This window comes from Tachypleus tridentatus, unplaced genomic scaffold (assembly GCF_004210375.1).
Source record: "Tachypleus tridentatus isolate NWPU-2018 unplaced genomic scaffold, ASM421037v1 Hic_cluster_2, whole genome shotgun sequence".
Taxonomy (NCBI): Eukaryota; Metazoa; Arthropoda; class Merostomata; order Xiphosura; family Limulidae; genus Tachypleus; species Tachypleus tridentatus.
Window position 1 is genome coordinate 49270105 of NW_027467782.1, and position 26967 is coordinate 49297071.

Below are 26967 nucleotides of genomic sequence, written 5' to 3' on the forward strand. Positions count from 1 at the left end.
TTAACAGTTAATTTAATTCCACACCTCATGATAAGACGTCATCCTAGATACTTAACAGTTAATTTAATTCCACACCTCATAATGAGACATGTCATCCCAGATACTTAACAGTTAATTTAATTCCACACCTCATAATGAGACATGTCATCCTAGATACTTAAATGTTAATTTAATTCCACACCTCATAATGAGACATGTCATCCCAGATACATAACAGTTAATTTAATCCCACACCTCATGATGAGACATGTCATCCTAGATACATAACAATTAATTTAATCCCACTATCATGATGAGACATGTCATCCAAGATACATAACAGTTAATTTAATTCCAGACCTCATAATGAGACATGTCATCCCTAGATACTTAACAGTTAATTTAATTCCCTCACCTCAAGAGGAGACATGTCATCCTAGATACTTAACAGTTAATTTAATTCCACACCTCATGATAAGACGTCATCCTAGATACTTAACAGTTAATTTAATTCCCCACCTCATAATGACATATCATCCTACATACTTAACAGTTAATTTAATTCCACACCTCATGATGAGACATGCCATTTTAAATACTTAACACTTAATTTAATTCCACACTTCATGATAAGACATATCATCCTAAATACTTAACAGTTAATTTAATTCCACACTTCATGATGAGACATGCCATCCTAGATACTTAACAGTTAATTTAATCCCACACCTCATGATGAGACATGTCATCCTAGATACTTAAAGTGAATTTAATGCCACACCTCATGATGAGACATGTCATCCTAGATACTTAACAGTTAATTTAATTCCATACCTCATGATGAGATATGTCATCCAAGATACTTAACAGTTAATTTAATTCCACAGCTCATAATGAGACATGTCATCTACATACTTAACAGTCAATTTAATTCCTCACCTCAAGAGGAGACATGTCATCCTAGATACTTAACAGTTAATTTAATTCCACACCTCATGATGAGATGTCATCCTAGATACTTAACAGTTAATTTAATTCCACATCTCATAATGAGACATGCCATCCTAAAGACTTAATAGTTAATTTAGTTCCATACTTCATGATGAAACATGTCATCCTAGATACTTAACAGTTAATTTAATTCCTCACCTCAAGATGAGACATGTCATCCTAGATACTTAACAGTTAATTTAATTCCACACCTCATGATGAGACATGTCATCCTAGATACTTAACAGTTAATTTAATTCCACACTTCATGATGAGATATGTCATCCCAGATACTTAACAGTTAATTTAATTCCACACCTCATGATAAGACGTCATCCTAGATACTTAACAGTTAATTTAATTCCACACCTCATAATGAGACATGTCATCCCAGATACTTAACAGTTAATTTAATTCCACACCTCATAATGAGACATGTCATCCTAGATACTTAAATGTTAATTTAATTCCACACCTCATAATGAGACATGCCATCCTAGATACATAACAGTTAATTTAATCCCACACCTCATGATGAGACATGTCATCCTAGATACATAACAATTAATTTAATCCCACTATCATGATGAGACATGTCATCCTAGATACTTAACAGTTAATTTAATTCCCCACCTCATAATGACATATCCTACATACTTAACAGTTAATTTAATTCCACACCTCATGATGAGACATGTCATCCTAGATACTTAACAGTTAATTTAATCCCACACCCTCATGATGAGACATGTCATCCTAGATACTTAAAGTGAATTTAATGCCACACCTCATGATGAGACATGTCATCTTAGATACTTAACAGTTAATTTAATTCCATACCTCATGATGAGACATGTCATCCTAGATACTTAACAGTTAATTTAATTCCTCACCTTTTGATGAGACATGTCATCCTAGATACTTAACAGTTAATTTAATTCCTCACCTCATTATGAGACATGTCATCCTAGATACTTAACAGTTCATTTAATTCCACATCTCATGATGAGACATATCATCCTAGATACTTAACAGTTAATTTAATTCCACACTTCATGATGAGACATGCCATCCTAGATACTTAACAGTTAATTTAATCCCACACCTCATGATGAGACATGTCATCCTAGATACTTAAAGTTAATTTAATGCCACACCTCATGATGAGAATTGTCATCCAAGATACTTAACAGTTAATTTAATTCCACACCTCATGATGAGAAATGTCATCCTTGATACTTAACAGTTAATTTAATTCCTCACCTCTTGATGAGACATGTCATCCTAGATACTTAACAGTTAATTTAATTCCTCACCTCATTATGAGACATGTCATCCTAGATACTTAACTGTTAATTTAATTCCACACCTCATAATGAGACATGTCATCCTAGATACATAACAATTAATTTAATCCCACTATCATGATGAGACATGTCATCCAAGATACATAACAGTTAATTTAATTCCAGACCTCATAATGAGACATGTCATCCTAGATACTTAACAGTTAATTTAATTCCACACCTCATGATAAGACGTCATCCTAGATACTTAACAGTTCATTTAATTCCACACCTCATAATGAGACATGTCATCCCAGATACTTAACAGTTAATTTAATTCCACACCTCATAATGAGACATGTCATCCTAGATACTTAAATGTTAATTTAATTCCACACCTCATAATGAGACATGTCACCCTAGATACATAACAGTTAATTTAATCCCACACCTCATGATGAGACATGTCATCCTAGATACATAACAATTAATTTAATCCCACTATCATGATGAGACATGTCATCCAAGATACATAACAGTTAATTTAATTCCAGACCTCATAATGAGACATGTCATCCTAGATACTTAACAGTTAATTTAATTCCTCACCTCAAGAGGAGACATGTCATCCTAGATACTTAACAGTTAATTTAATTCCACACCTCATGATAAGACGTCATCCTAGATACTTAACAGTTAATTTAATTCCCCACCTCATAATGACATGTCATCCTAGATACTTAACAGTTAATTTAATTCCACACCTCATGATGAGACATGTCATCCTAGATACTTAACAGTTAATTTAATTCCACACTTCATGATGAGACATCTCATCCCAGATACTTAACAGTTAATTTAATTCCACACCTCATGATAAGACGTCATCCTAGATACTTAACAGTTAATTTAATTCCACACCTCATAATGAGACATGTCATCCCAGATACTTAACAGTTAATTTAATTCCACACCTCATAATGAGACATGTCATCCCTAAATACTTAAATGTTAATTTAATTCCACACCTCATAATGAGACATGTCATCCTAGATACATAACAGTTAATTTAATCCCACACCTCATGATGAGACATGTCATCCTAGATACATAACAATTAATTTAATCCCACTATCATGATGAGACATGTCATCCAAGATACATAACAGTTAATTTAATTCCAGACCTCATAATGAGACATGTCATCCTAGATACTTAACAGTTAATTTAATTCCTCACCTCAAGAGGAGACATGTCATCCTAGATACTTAACAGTTAATTTAATTCCACACCTCATGACAAGACGTCATCCTAAATACTTAACAGTTAATTTAATTCCCCACCTCATAATGACATATCATCCTACATACTTAACAGTTAATTTAATTCCACACCTCATGATGAGACATGCCATCCTAGATACTTAACAGTTAATTTAATCCCACACCTCATGATGAGACATGTCATCCTAGATACTTAAAGTTAATTTAATGCCACACCTCATGATGAGACATGTCATCCTAGATACTTAACAGTTAATTTAATTCCATACCTCATGATGAGACATGTCATCCAAGATACTTAACAGTTAATTTAATTCCACAGCTCATAATGAGACATGTCATCCTAGATACTTAACAGTCAATTTAATTCCTCACCTCAAGAGGAGACATGTCATCCTAGATACTTAACAGTTAATTTAATTCCACACGTCATGATGAGATGTCATCCTAGATACTTAACAGTTAATTTAATTCCACACCTCATAATGAGACATGCCATCCTAAAGACTTAATAGTTAATTTAGTTCCATACTTCATGATGAAACATGTCATCCTAGATACTTAACAGTTAATTTAATTCCTCACCTCAAGATGAGACATGTCATCCTAGATACTTAACAGTTAATTTAATTCCACACCTCATGATGAGACATGTCATCCTAGATACTTAACAGTTAATTTAATTCCACACTTCATGATGAGACAGGTCATCCTAGATACTTAACAGTTAATTTAATTCCACACTTCATGATGAGACATGTCATCCTAGATACTTAACAGTTAATTTAATTTCTTACCTTAAGATGAGACATGTCATCCTAGATACTTATCAGATAATTTAATTCCACACCTCATGATGAGACATGTCATCCTAGATACATAACAGTTAATTTAATTCAACACCTCATAATGAGACATGTCATCCTAAATACTTAACAGTTAAATTAATTCCACACATCATGATAAGACATGTCGTCCGAGATACTTAACAGTTAATTTAATTCCTCACCTCATGATAAGACATGTCACCCTAAATACTTAACTGTTAATTTAATTCCACACCTCATGATAAGACATGTGATCCTAGATAATTAATAGTCAATTTAATTCCACACCTCATGATGAGACATGTGATCCTAGATAATTAATAGTCAATTTAATTCCACACCTCATGATGAGACATGTCATCCTAGATACTTAATAGTTAATTTAATTCCACACCTAATAATGAGACATGTCATCCTAGATACTTAACAGTTAATTTAATTCCACACCTCATCATGAGACATGTGATCCAAGATACTTAACAGTTAATTTAATTCCACACCTCATCATGACATATGTCATCCTAGATATTTAACAGTTAATATAATTCCACACTTCATGATGAGACATGTGATCTGAGATACTGAACAGTTAATTTAATCCCACACCTCATGATGAGACATGTCATTCTAGATACCTGACAGTTAATTTAATTCCACACCTCATGATGAGACATGTCATCCTAGATACTTAAATGTTAATTTAATTCCACACCTCATAATGAGACATGTCATTCTAGATACATAACAGTTAATTTAATCTCACACCTCATGATGAGACATGTCATCCTAGATACTTAACTGTTAATTTAATTCCACACCTCACAATGAGACATGTCATCCTAGATACATAACAATTAATTTAATCCCACTATCATGATGAGACATGTCATCCAAAATACATAACAGTTAATTTAATTCCAGACCTCATAATGAGACATGTCATCCTAGATACTTAACAGTTAATTTAATTCCTCACCTCAAGAGGAGACATGTCATCCTAGATACTTAACAGTTAATTTAATTCCACACCTCATGATAAGACGTCATCCTAGATACTTAACAGTTAATTTAATTCCCCACCTCATAATGACATATCATCCTACATACTTAAAAGTTAATTTAATTCCACACCTCATGATGAGACATGCCATCCTAAATACTTAACACTTAATTTAATTCCACACTTCATGATAAGACATATCATCCTAAATACTTAACTGTTAATTTAATTCCACACTTCATAATGAGACATGTCATCCTAGATACTTAACAGTTAATTTAATTCCACACTTCATGATGAGACATGCCATCCTAGATACTTAACAGTTAATTTAATCCCACACCTCATGATGAGACATGTCATCCTAGATACTTAAGTTAATTTAATGCCACACTTCATGATGAGACATGTCATCGTAGATACTTAACAGTTAATTTAATTTCTTACCTTAAGATGAGACATGTCATCCTAGATACTTATCAGATAATTTAATTCCACACATCATGATAAGACATGTCGTCCGAGATACTTAACAGTTAATTTAATTCCTCACCTCATGATAAGACATGTCACCCTAAATACTTAACTGTTAATTTAATTCCACACCTCATGATAAGACATGTGATCCTAGATAATTAATAGTCAATTTAATTCCACACCTCATGATGAGACATGTGATCCTAGATAATTAATAGTCAATTTAATTCCACACCTCATGATGAGACATGTCATCCTAGATACTTAATAGTTAATTTAATTCCACACCTAATAATGAGACATGTCATCCTAGATACTTAACAGTTAATTTAATTCCAGACCTCATCATGAGACATGTGATCCAAGATACTTAACAGTTAATTTAATTCCACACCTCATCATGACATATGTCATCCTAGATATTTAACAGTTAATTATAATTCCACACTTCATGATGAGACATGTGATCTGAGATACTGAACAGTTAATTTAATCCCACACCTCATGATGAGACATGTCATTCTAGATACCTGACAGTTAATTTAATTCCACACCTCATGATGAGACATGTCATCCTAGATACTTAAATGTTAATTTAATTCCACACCTCATAATGAGACATGTCATTCTAGATACATAACAGTTAATTTAATCTCACACCTCATGATGAGACATGTCATCCTAGATACTTAACTGTTAATTTAATTCCACACCTCACAATGAGACATGTCATCCTAGATACATAACAATTAATTTAATCCCACTATCATGATGAGACATGTCATCCAAAATACATAACAGTTAATTTAATTCCAGACCTCATAATGAGACATGTCATCCTAGATACTTAACAGTTAATTTAATTCCTCACCTCAAGAGGAGACATGTCATCCTAGATACTTAACAGTTAATTTAATTCCACACCTCATGATAAGACGTCATCCTAGATACTTAACAGTTAATTTAATTCCCCACCTCATAATGACATATCATCCTACATACTTAAAAGTTAATTTAATTCCACACCTCATGATGAGACATGCCATCCTAAATACTTAACACTTAATTTAATTCCACACTTCATGATAAGACATATCATCCTAAATACTTAACTGTTAATTTAATTCCACACTTCATAATGAGACATGTCATCCTAGATACTTAACAGTTAATTTAATTCCACACTTCATGATGAGACATGCCATCCTAGATACTTAACAGTTAATTTAATCCCACACCTCATGATGAGACATGTCATCCTAGATACTTAAAGTTAATTTAATGCCACACTTCATGATGAGACATGTCATCCTAGATACTTAACAGTTAATTTAATTTCTTACCTTAAAATGAGACATGTCATCCTAGATACTTATCAGATAATTTAATTCCACACCTCATGATGAGACATGTCATCCTAGATACATAACAGTTAATTTAATTCAACACCTCATAATGAGACATGCCATCCTACATACTTAACAGTTAATTTAATTCCTCACCTTCTGATAAGACATGTCATCCTAAATACTTAACAGTTAATTTAATTCCACATCATGATAAGACATGTCGTCCGAGATACTTAACAGTTAATTTAATTCCTCACCTCATGATAAGACATGTCACCCTAAATACTTAACTGTTAATTTAATTCCACACCTCATGATAAGACATGTGATCCTAGATAATTAATAGTCAATTTAATTCCACACCTCATGATGAGACATGTGACCCTAGATAATTAATAGTCAATTTAATTCCACACCTCATGATGAGACATGTCATCCTAGATACTTAATAGTTAATTTAATTCCACACCTAATAATGAGACATGTCATCCTAGATACTTAACAGTTAATTTAATTCCACACCTCATCATGAGACATGTGATCCAAGATACTTAACAGTTAATTTAATTCCACACCTCATCATGACATATGTCATCCTAGATATTTAACAGTTAATATAATTCCACACTTCATGATGAGACATGTGATCTGAGATACTGAACAGTTAATTTAATCCCACACCTCATGATGAGACATGTCATTCTAGATACCTGACAGTTAATTTAATTCCACACCTCATGATGAGACATGTCATCCTAGATACTTAAATGTTAATTTAATTCCACACCTCATAATGAGACATGTCATTCTAGATACATAACAGTTAATTTAATCTCACACCTCATGATGAGACATGTCATCCTAGATACTTAACTGTTAATTTAATTCCACACCTCACAATGAGACATGTCATCCTAGACACATAACAATTAATTTAATCCCACTATCATGATGAGACATGTCATCCAAAATACATAACAGTTAATTTAATTCCAGACCTCATAATGAGACATGTCATCCTAGATACTTAACAGTTAATTTAATTCCTCACCTCAAGAGGAGACATGTCATCCTAGATACTTAACAGTTAATTTAATTCCACACCTCATGATAAGACGTCATCCTAGATACTTAACAGTTAATTTAATTCCCCACCTCATAATGACATATCATCCTACATACTTAAAAGTTAATTTAATTCCACACCTCATGATGAGACATGCCATCCTAAATACTTAACACTTAATTTAATTCCACACTTCATGATAAGACATATCATCCTAAATACTTAACTGTTAATTTAATTCCACACTTCATAATGAGACATGTCATCCTAGATACTTAACAGTTAATTTAATTCCACACTTCATGATGAGACATGCCATCCTAGATACTTAACAGTTAATTTAATCCCACACCTCATGATGAGACATGTCATCCTAGATACTTAAAGTTAATTTAATGCCACACTTCATGATGAGACATGTCATCCTAGATACTTAACAGTTAATTTAATTTCTTACCTTAAGATGAGACATGTCATCCTAGATACTTATCAGATAATTTAATTCCACACCTCATGATGAGACATGTGATCCTAGATACATAACAGTTAATTTAATTCAACACCTCATAATGAGACATGCCATCCTACATACTTAACAGTTAACTTAATTCCTCACCTTCTGATAAGACATGTCATCCTAAATACTTAACAGTTAATTTAATTCCACACATCATGATAAGACATGTCGTCCGAGATACTTAACAGTTAATTTAATTCCTCACCTCATGATAAGACATGTCACCCTAAATACTTAACTGTTAATTTAATTCCACACCTCATGATAAGACATGTGATCCTAGATAATTAATAGTCAATTTAATTCCACACCTCATGATGAGACATGTGACCCTAGATAATTAATAGTCAATTTAATTCCACACCTCATGATGAGACATGTCATCCTAGATACTTAATAGTTAATTTAATTCCACACCTAATAATGAGACATGTCATCCTAGATACTTAACAGTTAATTTAATTCCACACCTCATCATGAGACATGTGATCCAAGATACTTAACAGTTAATTTAATTCCACACCTCATCATGACATATGTCATCCTAGATATTTAACAGTTAATATAATTCCACACTTCATGATGAGACATGTGATCTGAAATACTGAACAGTTAATTTAATCCCACACCTCATGATGAGACATGTCATACTAGATACCTGACAGTTAATTTAATTCCACACCTTATGATGAGACATGTCATCCTAGATACTTAAATGTTAATTTAATTCCACACCTCATAATGAGACATGTCATTCTAGATACATAACAGTTAATTTAATCTCACACCTCATGATGAGACATGTCATCCTAGATACTTAACTGTTAATTTAATTCCACACCTCACAATGAGACATATCATCCTAGATACATAACAATTAATTTAATCCCACTATCATGATGAGACATGTCATCCAAGATACATAACAGTTAATTTAATTCCAGACCTCATAATGAGACATGTCATCCTAGATACTTAACAGTTAATTTAATTCCTAACCTCAAGAGGAGACATGTCATCCTAGATACTTAACAGTTAATTTAATTCCATACCTCATGATAAGACGTCATCCTAGATACTTAACAGTTAATTTAATTCCCCACCTCATAATGACATATCATCCTACATACTTAAAAGTTAATTTAATTCCACACCTCATGATGAGACATGCCATCCTAAATACTTAAAACTTAATTTAATTCCACACTTCATGATAAGACATATCATCCTAAATACTTAACAGTTAATTTAATTCCACACTTCATGATGAGACATGCCATCCTAGATACTTAACAGTTAATTTAATCCCACACCTCATGATGAGACATGTCATCCTAGATACTTAAAGTTAATTTAATGCCCCACCTCATGATGAGACATGTCATCCTAGATACTTAACAGTTAATTTAATTCCATACCTCATGATAAGACATGTCATCCAAGATACTTAACAGTTAATTTAATTCCACACCTCATGATGAGAAATGTCATCCTAGATACTTAACAGTTAATTTAATTCCACATCTCATGATGAGACATGTCATCCTAGATACTTAACAATTAATTTAATTCCTCACCTCATGATGAGACATGTCATCCTAGATACTTAAGTTAATTTAATTCCTCACCTCATTATGAGACATGTCATCCTAGATACTTAACAGTTCATTTAATTCCACATGTCATGATGAGACATATCATCCTAGATACTTAACAGTTAATTTAATTCCACACCTCATGATAAAACATGTCATCCTAGATACTTAACAGTTAATTTAATTCTACACCTCATGATGAGACATGCCATTTTAAATACTTAACACTTAATTTAATTCCACACTTCATGATAAGACATATCATCCTAAATACTTAACAGTTAATTTAATTCCACACTTCATGATGAGACATGCCATCCTAGATACTTAACAGTTAATTTAATCCCACACCTCATGATGAGACATGTCATCCTAGATACTTAAAGTGAATTTAATGCCACACCTCATGATGAGACATGTCATCCTAGATACTTAGAAGTTAATTTAATTCCATACCTCATGATGAGACATGTCATCCAAGATACTTAACAGTTAATTGAATTCCACAGCTCATAATGAGACATGTCATCCTAGATACTTAACAGTCAATTTAATTCCTCACCTCAAGAGGAGACATGTCATCCTAGATACTTAACAGTTAATTTAATTCCACACCTCATGATGAGATGTCATCCTAGATACTTAACAGTTAATTTAATTCCACACCTCATAATGAGACATGCCATCCTAAAACTTAATAGTTAATTTAGTTCCATACTTCATGATGAAACATGTCATCCTAGATACTTAACAGTTAATTTAATTCCTCACCTCAAGATGAGACATGTCATCCTAGATACTTAACAGTTAATTTAATTCCACACTTCATGATGAGACATGTCATCCCAGATACTTAACAGTTAATTTAATTCCACACCTCATGATAAGACGTCATCTAGATACTTAACAGTTAATTTAATTCCACACCTCATAATGAGACATGTCATCCCAGATACTTAACAGTTAATTTAATTCCACACCTCATAATGAGACATGTCATCCTAGATACTTAAATGTTAATTTAATTCCACACCTCATAATGAGACATGTCATCCTAGATACATAACAGTTAATTTAATCCCACACCTCATGATGAGACATGTCATCCTAGATACATAACAATTAATTTAATCCCACTGTCATGATGAGACATGTCATCCAAGATACATAACAGTTAATTTAATTCCAGACCTCATAATAATACATGTTATCCTAGATACTTAACAGTTAATTTAATTCCTCACCTCAAGAGGAGACATGTCATCCTAGATACTTAACAGTTAATTTAATTCCACACCTCATGACAAGACGTCATCCTAGATACTTAACAGTTAATTTAATTCCCCACCTCCTAATGACATATCATCCTACATACTTAACAGTTAATTTAATTCCACACCTCATGATGAGACATGCCATTTTAAATACTTAACACTTAATTTAATTCCACACTTCATGATAAGACATATCATCCTAAATACTTAACAGTTAATTTAATTCCACACTTCATGATGAGACATGCCATCCTAGATACTTAACAGTTAATTTAATCCCACACCTCATGATGAGACATGTCATCCTAGGTACTTAAAGTGAATTTAATGCCACACCTCATGATGAGACATGTCATCCTAGATACTTAACAGTTAATTTAATTCCATACCTCATGATGAGACATGTCATCCAAGATACTTAACAGTTAATTTAATTCCACAGCTCATAATGAGACATGTCATCCTAAAGACTTAATAGTTAATTTAGTTCCATACTTTATGATGAAACATGTCATCCTAGATACTTAACAGTTAATTTAATTCCTCACCTCAAGATGAGACATGTCATCCTAGATACTTAACAGTTAATTTAATTCCACACCTCATGATGAGACATGTCATCCTAGATACTTAACAGTTAATTTAATTCCACACTTCATGATGAGACAGGTCATCCTAGATACTTAACAGTTAATTTAATTTTACACTTCATGATGAGACATGTCATCCTAGATACTTAACAGTTAATTTAATTTCTTACATTAAGATGAGACATGTCATCCTAGATACTTATCAGATAATTTAATTCCTCACCTCAAGATGAGACATGTCATCCTAGATACTTAACAGTTAATTTAATTCCACACCTCATGATGAGACATGTCATCCTAGATACATAACAGTTAATTTAATTCAACACCTCATAATGAGACATGCCATCCTACATACTTAACAGTTAACTTAATTCCTCACCTTCTGATAAGACATGTCATCCTAAATACTTAACAGTTAATTTAATTCCACACATCATGATAAGACATGTTGTCCGAGATACTTAACAGTTAATTTAATTCCTCACCTCATGATAAGACATGTCACCCTAAATACTTAACTGTTAATTTAATTCCACACCTCATGATAAGACATGTGATCCTAGATAATTAATAGTCAATTTAATTCCACACCTCATGATGAGACATGTCATCCTAGATACTTAACAGTTAATTTAATTCCACACCTCATCATGACATATGTCATCCTAGATATTTAACAGTTAATATAATTCCACACTTCATGATGAGACATGTGATCTGAGATACTGAACAGTTAATTTAATCCCACACCTCATGATGAGACATGTCATCCTAGATACCTGACAGTTAATTTAATTCCACACCTCATGATGAGACATGTCATCCTAGATACTTAAATGTTAATTTAATTCCACACCTCATAATGAGACATGTCATTCTAGATACATAACAGTTAATTTAATCTCACACCTCATGATGAGACATGTCATCCTAGATATTTAACTGTTAATTTAATTCCACACCTCACAATGAGACATGTCATCCCAGATACATAACAATTAATTTAATCCCACTATCATGATGAGACATGTCATCCAAGATACATAACAGTTAATTTAATTCCAAACCTCATAATGAGACATGTCATCCTAGATACTTAACAGTTAATTTAATTCCTCACCTCAAGAGGGAGACATGTCATCCTAGATACTTAAAAGTTAATTTAATTCCACACCTCATGATGAGACATGCCATCCTAAATACTTAACACTTAATTTAATTCCACACTTCATGATAAGACATATCATCCTAAATACTTAACTGTTAATTTAATTCCACACTTCATAATGAGACATGTCATCCTAGATACTTAACAGTTAATTTAATTCCACACTTCATGATGAGACATGCCATCCTAGATACTTAACAGTTAATTTATTCCCACACCTCATGATGAGACATGTCATCCTAGATACATAAAAGTTAATTTAATGCCACACCTCATGATAAGACATGTCATCCAAGATACTTAACAGTTAATTTAATTCCACACCTCATGATGAGAAATGTCATCCTAGATACTTAACAGTTAATTTAATTCCACACCTCATGATGAGACATGTCATCCTAGATACTTAACAGTTAATTTAATTCCTCACCTCATGATGAGACATGTCATCCTAGATACTTAAGTTAATTTAATTCCTCACCTCATTATGAGACATGTCATCCTAGATACTTAACAGTTCATTTAATTCCACATCTCATGATGAGACATATCATCCTAGATACTTAACAGTTAATTTAATTCCACACCTCATGATAAAACATGTCATTCTAGATACTTAACTGTTAATTTAATTCCACACCTCATAATGAGACATGTCATCCTAGATACATAACAATTAATTTAATCCCACTATCATGATGAGACATGTCATCCAAGATACATAACAGTTAATTTAATTCCAGACCTCATAATGAGACATGTCATCCTAGATACTTAACAGTTAATTTAATTCCACACCTCATGATAAGACGTCATCCTAGTTACTTAACAGTTAATTTAATTCCATACCTCATAATGAGATATGTCATCCCAGATACTTAACAGTTAATTTAATTCCACACCTCATAATGAGACATGTCATCCTAGATACTTAAATGTTAATTTAATTCCACACCTCATAATGAGACATGTCATCCTAGATACATAACAGTTAATTTAATCCCACACCTCATGATGAGACATGTCATCCTAGATACTTAACTGTTAATTTAATTCCACACCTCATAATGAGATATGTCATCCTAGATACATAACAATTAATTTAATCCCACTATCATGATGAGACATGTCATCCTAGATACTTAACAGTCAATTTAATTCCTCACCTCAAGAGGAGACATGTCATCCTAGATACTTAACAGTTAATTTAATTCCAGACCTCATAATGAGACATGTCATCCTAGATACTTAACAGTTAATTTAATTCCTCACCTCAAGAGGAGACATGTCATCCTAGATACCTAACAGTTAATTTAATTCCACACCTCATGATGAGACATGTCATCCTAGATACTTAACAGTTAATTTAATTCCACACCTCATGATGAGACATGTCATCCTAGATACTTAACAGTTAATTTAATTCCACACTTCATGATGAGACAGGTCATCCTAGATACTTAACAGTTAATTTAATTTTACACTTCATGATGAGACATGTCATCCTAGATACTTAACAGTTAATTTAATTTCTTACATTAAGATGAGACATGTCATCCTAGATACTTATCAGATAATTTAATTCCTCACCTCAAGATGAGACATGTCATCCTAGATACTTAACAGTTAATTTAATTCCACACCTCATGATGAGACATGTCATCCTAGATACATAACAGTTAATTTAATTCAACACCTCATAATGAGACATGCCATCCTACATACTTAACAGTTAACTTAATTCCTCACCTTCTGATAAGACATGTCATCCTAAATACTTAACAGTTAATTTAATTCCACACATCATGATAAGACATGTCGTCCGAGATACTTAACAGTTAATTTAATTCCTCACCTCATGATAAGACATGTCACCCTAAATACTTAACTGTTAATTTAATTCCACACCTCATGATAAGACATGTGATCCTAGATAATTAATAGTCAATTTAATTCCACACCTCATGATGAGACATGTCATCCTAGATACTTAACAGTTAATTTAATTCCACACCTCATCATGAGACATGTGATCCAAGATAATTAACAGTTAATTTAATTCCACACCTCATCATGACATATGTCATCCTAGATATTTAACAGTTAATATAATTCCACACTTCATGATGAGACATGTGATCTGAGATACTGAACAGTTAATTTAATCCCACACCTCATGATGAGACATGTCATCCTAGATACCTGACAGTTAATTTAATTCCACACCTCATGATGAGACATGTCATCCTAGATACTTAAATGTTAATTTAATTCCACACCTCATAATGAGACATGTCATTCTAGATACATAACAGTTAATTTAATCTCACACCTCATGATGAGACATGTCATCCTAGATATTTAACTGTTAATTTAATTCCACACCTCACAATGAGACATGTCATCCCAGATACATAACAATTAATTTAATCCCACTATCATGATGAGACATGTCATCCAAGATACATAACAGTTAATTTAATTCCAAACCTCATAATGAGACATGTCATCCTAGATACTTAACAGTTAATTTAATTCCTCACCTCAAGAGGAGACATGTCATCCTAGATACTTAAAAGTTAATTTAATTCCACACCTCATGATGAGACATGCCATCCTAAATACTTAACACTTAATTTAATTCCACACTTCATGATAAGACATATCATCCTAAATACTTAACTGTTAATTTAATTCCATACTTCATAATGAGACATGTCATCCTAGATACTTAACAGTTAATTTAATTCCACACTTCATGATGAGACATGCCATCCTAGATACTTAACAGTTAATTTATTCCCACACCTCATGATGAGACATGTCATCCTAGATACATAAAGTTAATTTAATGCCACACCTCATGATGAGACATGTCATCCTAGATACTTAACAGTTAATTTAATTCCTTACCTCATGATAAGACATGTCATCCAAGATACTTAACAGTTAATTTAATTCCACACCTCATGATGAGAAATGTCATCCTAGATACTTAACAGTTAATTTAATTCCACACCTCATGATGAGACATGTCATCCTAGATACTTAACAGTTAATTTAATTCCTCACCTCATGATGAGACATGTCATCCTAGATACTTAAGTTAATTTAATTCCTCACCTCATTATGAGACATGTCATCCTAGATACTTAACAGTTCATTTAATTCCACATCTCATGATGAGACATATCATCCTAGATACTTAACAGTTAATTTAATTCCACACCTCATGATAAAACATGTCATTCTAGATACTTAACTGTTAATTTAATTCCACACCTCATAATGAGACATGTCATCCTAGATACATAACAATTAATTTAATCCCACTATCATGATGAGACATGTCATCCAAGATACATAACAGTTAATTTAATTCCAGACCTCATAATGAGACATGTCATCCTAGATACTTAACAGTTAATTTAATTCCACACCTCATGATAAGACGTCATCCTAGTTACTTAACAGTTAATTTAATTCCATACCTCATAATGAGATATGTCATCCCAGATACTTAACAGTTAATTTAATTCCACACCTCATAATGAGACATGTCATCCTAGATACTTAAATGTTAATTTAATTCCACACCTCATAATGAGACATGTCATCCTAGATACATAACAGTTAATTTAATCCCACACCTCATGATGAGACATGTCATCCTAGATACTTAACTGTTAATTTAATTCCACACCTCATAATGAGATATGTCATCCTAGATACATAACAATTAATTTAATCCCACTATCATGATGAGACATGTCATCCTAGATACTTAACAGTCAATTTAATTCCTCACCTCAAGAGGAGACATGTCATCCTAGATACTTAACAGTTAATTTAATTCCAGACCTCATAATGAGACATGTCATCCTAGATACTTAACAGTTAATTTAATTCCTCACCTCAAGAGGAGACATGTCATCCTAGATACCTAACAGTTAATTTAATTCCACACCTCATGATGAGACATGTCATACTAGATACTTAACAGTTAATTTAATTCCACACTTTATGATGACACATGTCATCCTAGATACTTAACAGTTAATTTAATTCCTCACCTCAAGAGGAGACATGTCATCCTAGATACTTAACAGTTAATTTAATTCCACACTTCATAATGAGACATGTCATCCTAGATACTTAACAGTTAATTTAATTCCGCACTTCATGATGAGACATGCCATCCTAGATACTTAACAGTTAATTTAATCCCACACCTCATGATGAGACATGTCATCCTAGATACTTAAAGTTAATTTAATGCCACACCTGATGATGAGACATGTCATCCTGGATACTTAACAGTCAATTTAATTCCTCACCTCAAGAGGAGACATGTCATCCTAGATACTTAACAGTTAATTTAATTCCACACCTCATGATGAGATGTCATCCTAGATACTTAACAGTTAATTTAATTCCACACCTCATAATGAGACATGTCATCCTAAAGACTTAATAGTTAATTTAGTTCCATACTTCATGATGAAACATGTCATCCTAGATACTTAACAGTTAATTTAATTCCTCACCTCAAGATGAGACATGTCATCCTAGATACTTAACAGTTAATTTAATTCTACACTTCATGATGAGACATGTCATCCTAGATACTTAACAGTTAATTTAATTCCACACTTCATGATGAGACATGTCATCCTAGATACTTAACAGTTAATTTAATTTCTTACCTTAAGATGACACATGTCATCCTAGATACTTATCAGATAATTTAATTCCACACCTCATGATGAGACATGTCATCCTAGATACATAACAGTTAATTTAATTCAACAACTCATAATGAGACATGTCATCCTAGATACTTAACAGTTAATTTAATTCCACACCTCACCATAAGACATGTCATCCTAGATACTTAACAGTTAATTTAATTCCACACCTCACCATAAGACATGTCATCCTAGATACTTAACAGTTAATTTAATTCCACACTTCATGATGAGACATGTCATCCTAGATACTTAACAGTTAATTTAATTCCACACCTCATAATGAGACATGTCATCCTAAAGACTTAATAGTTAATTTAATGCCACACCTCATCCTAGATACTTAACAGTCAATTTAATTCCTCACCTCAAGAGGAGACATGTCATCCTAGATACTTAACAGTTAATTTAATTCCACACCTCATGATGAGATGTCATCCTAGATACTTAACAGTTAATTTAATTCCACACCTCATAATGAGACATGTCATCCTAAAGACTTAATAGTTAATTTAGTTCCATACTTCATGATGAAACATGTCATCCTAGATACTTAACAGTTAATTTAATTCCTCACCTCAAGATGAGACATGTCATCCTAGATACTTAACAGTTAATTTAATTCCACACCTCATGATGAGACATGCCATTCTAGATACTTAACAGTTAATTTAATTCCACACTTCATGATGAGACATGTCATCCTAGATACTTAACAGTTAATTTAATTTCTTACCTTAAGATGACACATGTCATCCTAGATACTTATCAGATAATTTAATTCCACACCTCATGATGAGACATGTCATCCTAGATACATAACAGTTAATTTAATTCAACAACTCATAATGAGACATGTCATCCTAGATACTTAACAGTTAATTTAATTCCACACTTCATGATGAGACATGTCATCTGAGATACTTAACAGTTTCTTTAATTCCACACCTCATGATGAGACATGTCATCCTAGATACTTAACAGTTAATTTAATTCCACACTTCATGATGAGACATGTCATCCTAGATACTTAACAGTTAATTTAATTACACACTTGATGATGAGACATGTCATCCTAGATACTTAACAGTTAATTTAATTCCACACCTCATGATGAGACATGTCATCCCAGATACTTAACAGTTAATTTAATTCCACACATTATGATAAGACATGCCATCCTACATACTTAACAGTTAATTTAATTCCTCACCTCATGATAAGACATGTCATCCTAGATACTTAACAGTTAATTTAATTCCACACCTCATGATAAGACATGTCACCCTAAATACTTAAAGTTAGTTTAATGCCACACCTCATGATGAGACATGTCATCCTAGATACTTAACAGTTAATTTAATTCCACACCTCATAATGAGACATGTCATCCTAGATACTTAACAGTCTATTTAATTCCTCACCTTAAGATGAGACATGTCATCCTAGATACTCAACAGTTAATTTAATTCCTCACCTCATGATAAGACACGACATCCTAGATACTTAACAGTTAATTTAATTCCACACTTCATGATGAGACATGTCATCCTAGATACTTAACAGTTAATTTAATTCCACAGCTCATGATGAGACATGTCATCCTAAATACTTAACAGTTAATTTAATTCCACACATTATGATAAGACATGTTATCCTAGATACTTAACAGTTAATTTAATTCCTCACCTCATGATAAGACATGCCATCCTAGATACTTAACAGTTAATTTAATTCCTCACCTCATGATAAGACATGTTATCCTAGATATTTAACAGTTAATTTAATTCCACACCTCATGATGACACATGTCATCCAAGATACTTAACAGTTAATTTAATTCCACAGCTCATCATGAGACATGTCATCCTACATACTTAACAGTTAATATAATTCCACACTTCATGATGAGACATGTCATCTGAGATACTTAACAGTTAATTTAATTCCACACCTCATGATGAGACATGTCATCCTAGATACTTAACAGTGAATTTAATTCCACACCTCAAGATGAGACATGTCATCCTAGATACTTAACAGTTAATTTAATTCCACATCTCATGATGAGACATGTCATCCTAGATACTTAAGTTAATTTAATTCCATATCTCATGATGAGATATGTCATCCTAGATACTTAAGAATTAATTTAATTCCACACCTGATAATGAGACATGTCATCCTAGATTCTTAACAGTTAATTTAATTCCACACCTCATAATGAGACATCTCATCCTAGCTACTTAATAGTTAATTTAGTTCCATACTTCATGATGAGACATGTCATCCTAGATACTTAACAGTTAATTTAATACCTCACCTCAAGATGAGACATGTCATCCTAGATACTTAACAGTTTATTTAATTCCACACCTCATAATGAGACATCTCATCCTAGATACTTAACAGTTAATTTAATTCCACACCTCATAATGAGACATGTTATCCCAGATACTTAACAGTTAATTTAATTCCACACCTCATGATGATACATGTGATCCTAGATACTTAACAGTTAACTTGATATGTCATGATGAGACATTCCATCCCATGAGCTGATTATTTCTTTTAGCCCGACATCTTTTAAAACAGATTGTGTTTTGGTTTGTTTAACAATTGAGAGTAATAAAGTTGTACATTTATAAACATAGAAAAAACAATAAAAACACACGATAACTGTTGCATGTATAGAATAGAATTTTAATGGCACATGAATGGTGAACTTTGTATTAAATGTACAGTGATATTAACGTCTATGCCTGTATACATTCTTAACTGCGTGATATTTACGTCTACTTATTGACATTGTTATTATAGATGTTATAAAGTGTAAAGTTCGTTTTAGAATTATTTATTTGTTCATCATGGTGGTTCTTGGACAGAAACCAATAATTAATGATTTTTAATAATTATTTTAAGCTCTCCTTGTATCGACAACAAAATAACTTGAATGTAAGGAACACCCAAAACATTTTTTTTTTCAATGTTCTCGTGGTGCCATCAGTGGCACAGCGGCACATTGGGTAACTTTGTGCTTAACTTCAAACTGTTTCGGTGGTTCATCGCTGAGGCACAGAGAGCCACAAAACACTAAACCAACCAACCAACATCGCTGGAAACCAGTTTCATCACAGAACTTTAAATAAACGTTCAGAACTTATAACATAAAATCGATGGGCTGTTTACACTTATGTTTGCCTTACTGAGGGCTAAAAAGAACCTACTTGTGAGGGCGTACGGGTTTCGCAGCTTCGTGTTTGTTTTCAAATGTGATCTTCGCTCTTCGGATTGTTTTACTATCAGCTCAACAATAAGTTAAAAACTTTGTATATTTGTTTTTACGCACAATGATACACAATGGGGACTATTTGTGCCATACCCACCACGGGTTTGAAACCCAGTGTTTTCAGAATTACCGCTGACACAATAGGATAAGATGAAGAGAGCAAGTGAAACAGTATATTAATTATGTATTCAGTGAAGAGAGATTCACAAATGTGATTGTTCATTTGTTTTAAAAACACCAATGAAACTCTACGAGTAGAGAGAGGAACAAGACACAATTTATCGATTTCTCCACCTGTTGTCAACTGATTTTAATTCCAATTAATTAGAAGTAAAATTAGAGGATTCTTCACTCTGGTCTCATGAACTTGGCCCGAAACAAGATACGAACTAAAAGACACATTAAACCAGACATTGAACCTACCACGAGAGATTTGTTGTATATAACGTATCCATCTTGTAAATCTACTTATATGAAGTCACCTTGTTTCTTGAGAATAACTTGGCATATTACGTTTCTTTGACAATATTCAGGTACGTTATGAAACTTGACTTCCCTGAGATGGCAACCTGTCGTACACGAGGTCCCGAACAGCTAAATACAAATTTTTGTTTTCATAGTAAGTTAAAGCTGAAATAATTTGGCAAAGATCTCTTGTAAGAATTAATACTAAACCTGTTAGTTGTTGTGACAACGACCATCTGATTTTGCTACACTTCTTCTGAACGACTTTATAGGCTACTTGACATTTCTGTAAGTATTCACAAAAGTTCTTCCGCTGTTAAATTAATAGTTTTAAGTAAACCCAATAAAGTAATTCTTTCCAATAAGTTCTAATTATCTTGTAAAGTTTTGTTAAACCAAACCTTTTGAGAGCCTCACTGCAAAAATATTCATTTGGTCTAAACAGATAAATCTCTGGTAGATTCCTTGGACTTGTCGGTTTTAAGTGACTCCGCCCCAGAAGTGGAGTTCTCAGCATAGGATACGAAGGATTATGGGTAACAAACTAACTGTTACTCTTATTCCTTTCACGGATTTTTCGTCGAACCAATTAAGTTTTCTCGTGAAACGTCACGTGACCTGAACCTCTGTGGAACTATTTTAGTTAAGAACGTACACCACTTATTTTGTTTTACTGCCACATCGCGCGAGTGTGGAATCCTTTCGTACATGGACGGTCCGACCTTACAGTGAAATTTACAGTCGGAGAAAGTAATCGACTAGATTCGGGAACAAATCAACATCACGAATGACACACAAAACTGGACATTCCAGTCGTCTAAGTCAATCAATGTATGTACATTCACATGAACTTGTGCAAACGAGACATATTCCAAACTAATATTGCCGCTAACGAGTAGCAGATACATTCAGTTTTCTGTGGAACCCGCTCGGGGTATCAGAGGGGGATGTAATCCTCCAGTACTCTTTTGACCCGGAGGTAAGTTCATTGAAGACCAGTTGGGGCGGACCCCAAGCGAGGCAGCATCGTCCGGATGAAGGTGGGTTTGACGATGGTCGGCGGGAACATGTTTTTGTCCCAGATGTTGGGCCAGACTGAGGGAGAGAGTTTCTGGAAGAGACTGGATCTGCTCTTGAATGATCCCAAGACGCTCCTCAAGTGAGGCCACTCGTTCCTCCAGCGTCTCCTGCCGTTGGTTCATGTCGGAAACAATTTCGTACACAGTGTTCTGTGTCTGGGAAGAGAACACAAGAGGGCGCTATAAAATACAGTTTGAAAAGTCACAATTCTCACTAATTACCAGTGCCGTAAATCATGCTAATAAACTCACGGCAGAGGGCGTTGAAGTGAATTGACGTAAGTACGATTATGATAGTGAAAAGAATTGGGTTTGAAAAGAAATCTTTTCAAGGAAAATTAGAATTATTTACTTATAACGTCAGGTTTTCTTCTACAATTAAATATTTGTTTTTCAGACACTACTGAAGCATCTAAGTGTACTTTCTTATGAAGCTCGAGAGAATTGTTGAAATTATAAAATATTAATAAATAAAAAGGAACAAGATATTTTGTGAATTAAAAAAGGAATGAATTATAAAGGGTATTGAATTACCTCCACATAATGAATTATAAAGGGTATTGAATTACCTCCACATAATGAATTATAAAGGGTATCGAATTACCTCCACATAATGAATTATAAAGGGTATTGAATTACCCCACATAATAAATTATAAAGGGTATTGAATTACCTCCATATAATGAATTATAAAGGGTATTGAATTACCTCCACATAATGAATTATAAAGGGTATTGAATTACCTCTACATAGTTGGTCGTGTATCTCAGAGTAAATACCAGAATTTCACCTAGAAGTTCTCGAGGCAGAAATAAATTCGTCTAATATAAGTTCTACAAGTATAGAGTTTAGGCTCAAAATGAGATTCTGGTTCGTTAAAAAATAGGACTCATTTTTTAAAACTACGTCGGTGCCATGAACCGAAAGATGGTGCGTATGGAAGTTCCATTTAACATGGAAACTTGATTATAGTTTTCTAGATATTTCTACTCGTCCTCCACGACCTTTAGGTAAGAAAACTAGTTTTAGATCTGACAATTACCGTCTTTTAAACGAATCGCTAAATTAGAAATAAATATCTTTCGACTGTACAATAAAAAATGGAATATTTAGTTTAAAGTCACGACAATTTAAAGTTGTAATGAACACTTCTTAGAAGGAACGTGCAAATTAAGTTATAAGAAAGTCCACGGTTTATTGTAAGAAATATATAGCTACACCAATTATAAATCTCAAGAACACTGAAAATACAACCATGATTATTTGAAACGCAGGCATTGTGGACCGAAGTTTAGTTTTTAACACATTGAAGTTTTTTAATTACTTAAATAAGCCTAGTGTATACGGCTTACAGATACAACAAAATTGTGATATAATTAAATTGTCAGAATAACTCACCACACTGAACAAACTGTTGAATAATAATTAAACAATATAGCTTAAATTGTCTAGCTAGTATGATATTCGGTCAAAAACTAGAATATTATACTCGTTTTTGGTCGAATAGTTAGCGTGTCTAGATCACGAACCCAAAATTTCAAGGATTGTGTTCTGTAACATTATCTTCAATTAGAACTTAATATCGATACCAAGACAAGAATGTTTGTTTTGTCTATTTTGAAATTCGCGCAAAGCTACACGAGAGCTATCTGCTCTAGCTGTCCCTAATTTATCAGTGTAAGACTAGAGGGAAGGCAGCTAATCGTCACCACCCACCGCCAACTCTTTGGGCTACTCTTTTACCAATGAATAGAGGGACTGACTGTCACATTATAATGCTCCTACGACTGATAGAGCGAGCATGTTTGTTGCGACCGGGATTCAAACCCGCAACCCTCAGATTACGAGTCGAACGCCTTAACACACTTGGATGAAAACAGTTAACACCAAGTTTCTTGAACATTACTTTCAAGTAATTTATTATTAACACTAAGAACTTGAAATATGACGTAATAATATGACGTCACACGACGTCAGAAAGTTAAAATGAAACAGCGATACTCCCTGGGTGTGAAAAGAAGAAACTACACAACTCTATAGATACGTCATTTATTTTTCAGGATATAACAGCATTAATAACTTCCATTAAATACCAATGTATCTCGTGCTCAACACGAGAAATGGGAACAAAATACGATGTTCCTAATAAAGTTAACTTTTAATTTAACCTCGACACCAGGAGCATCTTTTCCAGCCAGTTTGAAACAGCAAATCACATTCTTTTACGATATATAACCGAAACCAATACCTTTCGCTAAAAAAAAAAAAAAGATAGAAAATTTCATTATTTTCGTCCAATGAGCGACGAGGAAAATCGACAACCCTCAAGACGTCTTTGAAAGACATTTCAGCTGAATTTTGTCTTTTAATAACTATACTGACGATTAAAGATGTGACATATGATATGTAATTAGAGTAATAATTTTCAATTTATACATTTAGAAACACACCTCATTTTAAACCCATATTTATTAAACATTTTAAACTTATTTTGTTTGTCGTTATTTAGAATTTATTAAGAAATTAGTTTTCGGTCTTACATATATAAACTGTGACTTATTTTACAAATTTAACTTGCATTAGTAACAACTGTTTACACCTCAGCCACAATAGTGATGAAATACACTATTTAGTCTGTTGATAACATTATGTAACACAAATTTTGTTCCTGGATAGTGTGTGTTTAATTACTTATGTTGTAAAAATATAGAAAATGGCCATTATTCCCTTCAAACTTTGCTTTTGTGACCTGGATAATGAAATTTAGAAATTAATCTATTTTCTTTGTAAAAACGGGCAAATTTGTACATTTACATAAGGTCTGAAAAAACAACGTATGAATCAAGATTTACATGTATTTATACTAAAGTTATACAAACATGTTTAGAAGTGAGTAGTTTTTCGAGATTTGTGACTGTAATGTAAATCACTTTCACGTATCAGCCCACAAATATAGTCTTCCATCATGTTTTTGTTATACACTCCCAGGTCACAAAAGCAAAGTTTGAAGAGAAAAAAGTAGGTCTTTTCCATTTACTTTAGGAATAAGTAATAACACTTTCTGTACAGGAACAAGAAGTGGTAAACATTGTGTTACATAGTGTTATAATAAACATTGTTACATAGTGTTATAATAAACATTTTATTACATGTGTTATAATAAACATTGTGTTACATAGTGTTTAATTAACATTTTGTTTACATAGTGTTATAATAAACATTGTGTTACATAGTGTTATAATAAACATTGTGTTACATAGTGTTATAATAAACATTTTATTACATGTTTTATAATAAACATTGTGTTACATAGTGTTATAATAAACATTGTGTTACATGTGTTATAATAAACATTGTCTTTACATAGTGTTATAATAATCATTGTATTACATGTGTTATAATAAACATTGTGTTACATAGTGTTATAATAAACATTGTGTTACATAGTGTTATAATAAACATTGTGTTACATAGTGTTATAATAAACATTGTTACATAGTGTTATAATAAACATTTTATTACATGTTTTATAATAAACATTGTGTTACATAGTGTTTTAATTAACATTTTGTTTACATAGTGTTATAATAAACATTGTGTTACATAGTGTAATAATAAACATTGTGTTACATGTGTTATAATAAACATTGCATTACATGTGTTATAATAAACATTGTGTTACATAGTGTAATAATAAACATTGTGTTACATGTGTTATAATAAACATTGTCTTTACATAGTGTTATAATAAACATTGCATTACATGTGTTATAATAAACATTGTGTTACATAGTGTTATAATAAACATTGTGTTACATAGTGTTATAATAAACATTGTTACATAGTGTTATAATAAACATTTTATTACATGTTTTATAATAAACATTGTGTTACATAGTGTTTAATTAACATTTTGTTTACATAGTGTTATAATAAACATTGTGTTACATAGTGTAATAATAAACATTGTGTTACATGTGTT

The 26967-nt window shown here is 32.5% G+C and overlaps 2 protein-coding genes across 3 annotated transcripts in view; one reads left to right on the plus strand and one right to left on the minus strand.

Moving 5' to 3' along the window:
* LOC143242200 (E3 SUMO-protein ligase PIAS1-like) overlaps positions 1 to 26967 on the plus strand; it is a 571445-nt gene that overhangs the window by 73241 nt on the left and 471237 nt on the right. The gene's annotated exons all lie outside the window — the stretch shown is intronic.
* LOC143243255 (small conductance calcium-activated potassium channel protein-like) overlaps positions 20835 to 26967 on the minus strand; it is a 78597-nt gene continuing 72464 nt past the window's right edge. The window contains exon 8 of the mRNA XM_076487103.1: positions 20835 to 23141. Within this exon, the coding sequence (XP_076343218.1) occupies positions 22815 to 23141 (327 nt within the window). The 3' untranslated portion in view covers positions 20835 to 22814. The remainder of the gene's footprint in view (positions 23142 to 26967) is intronic.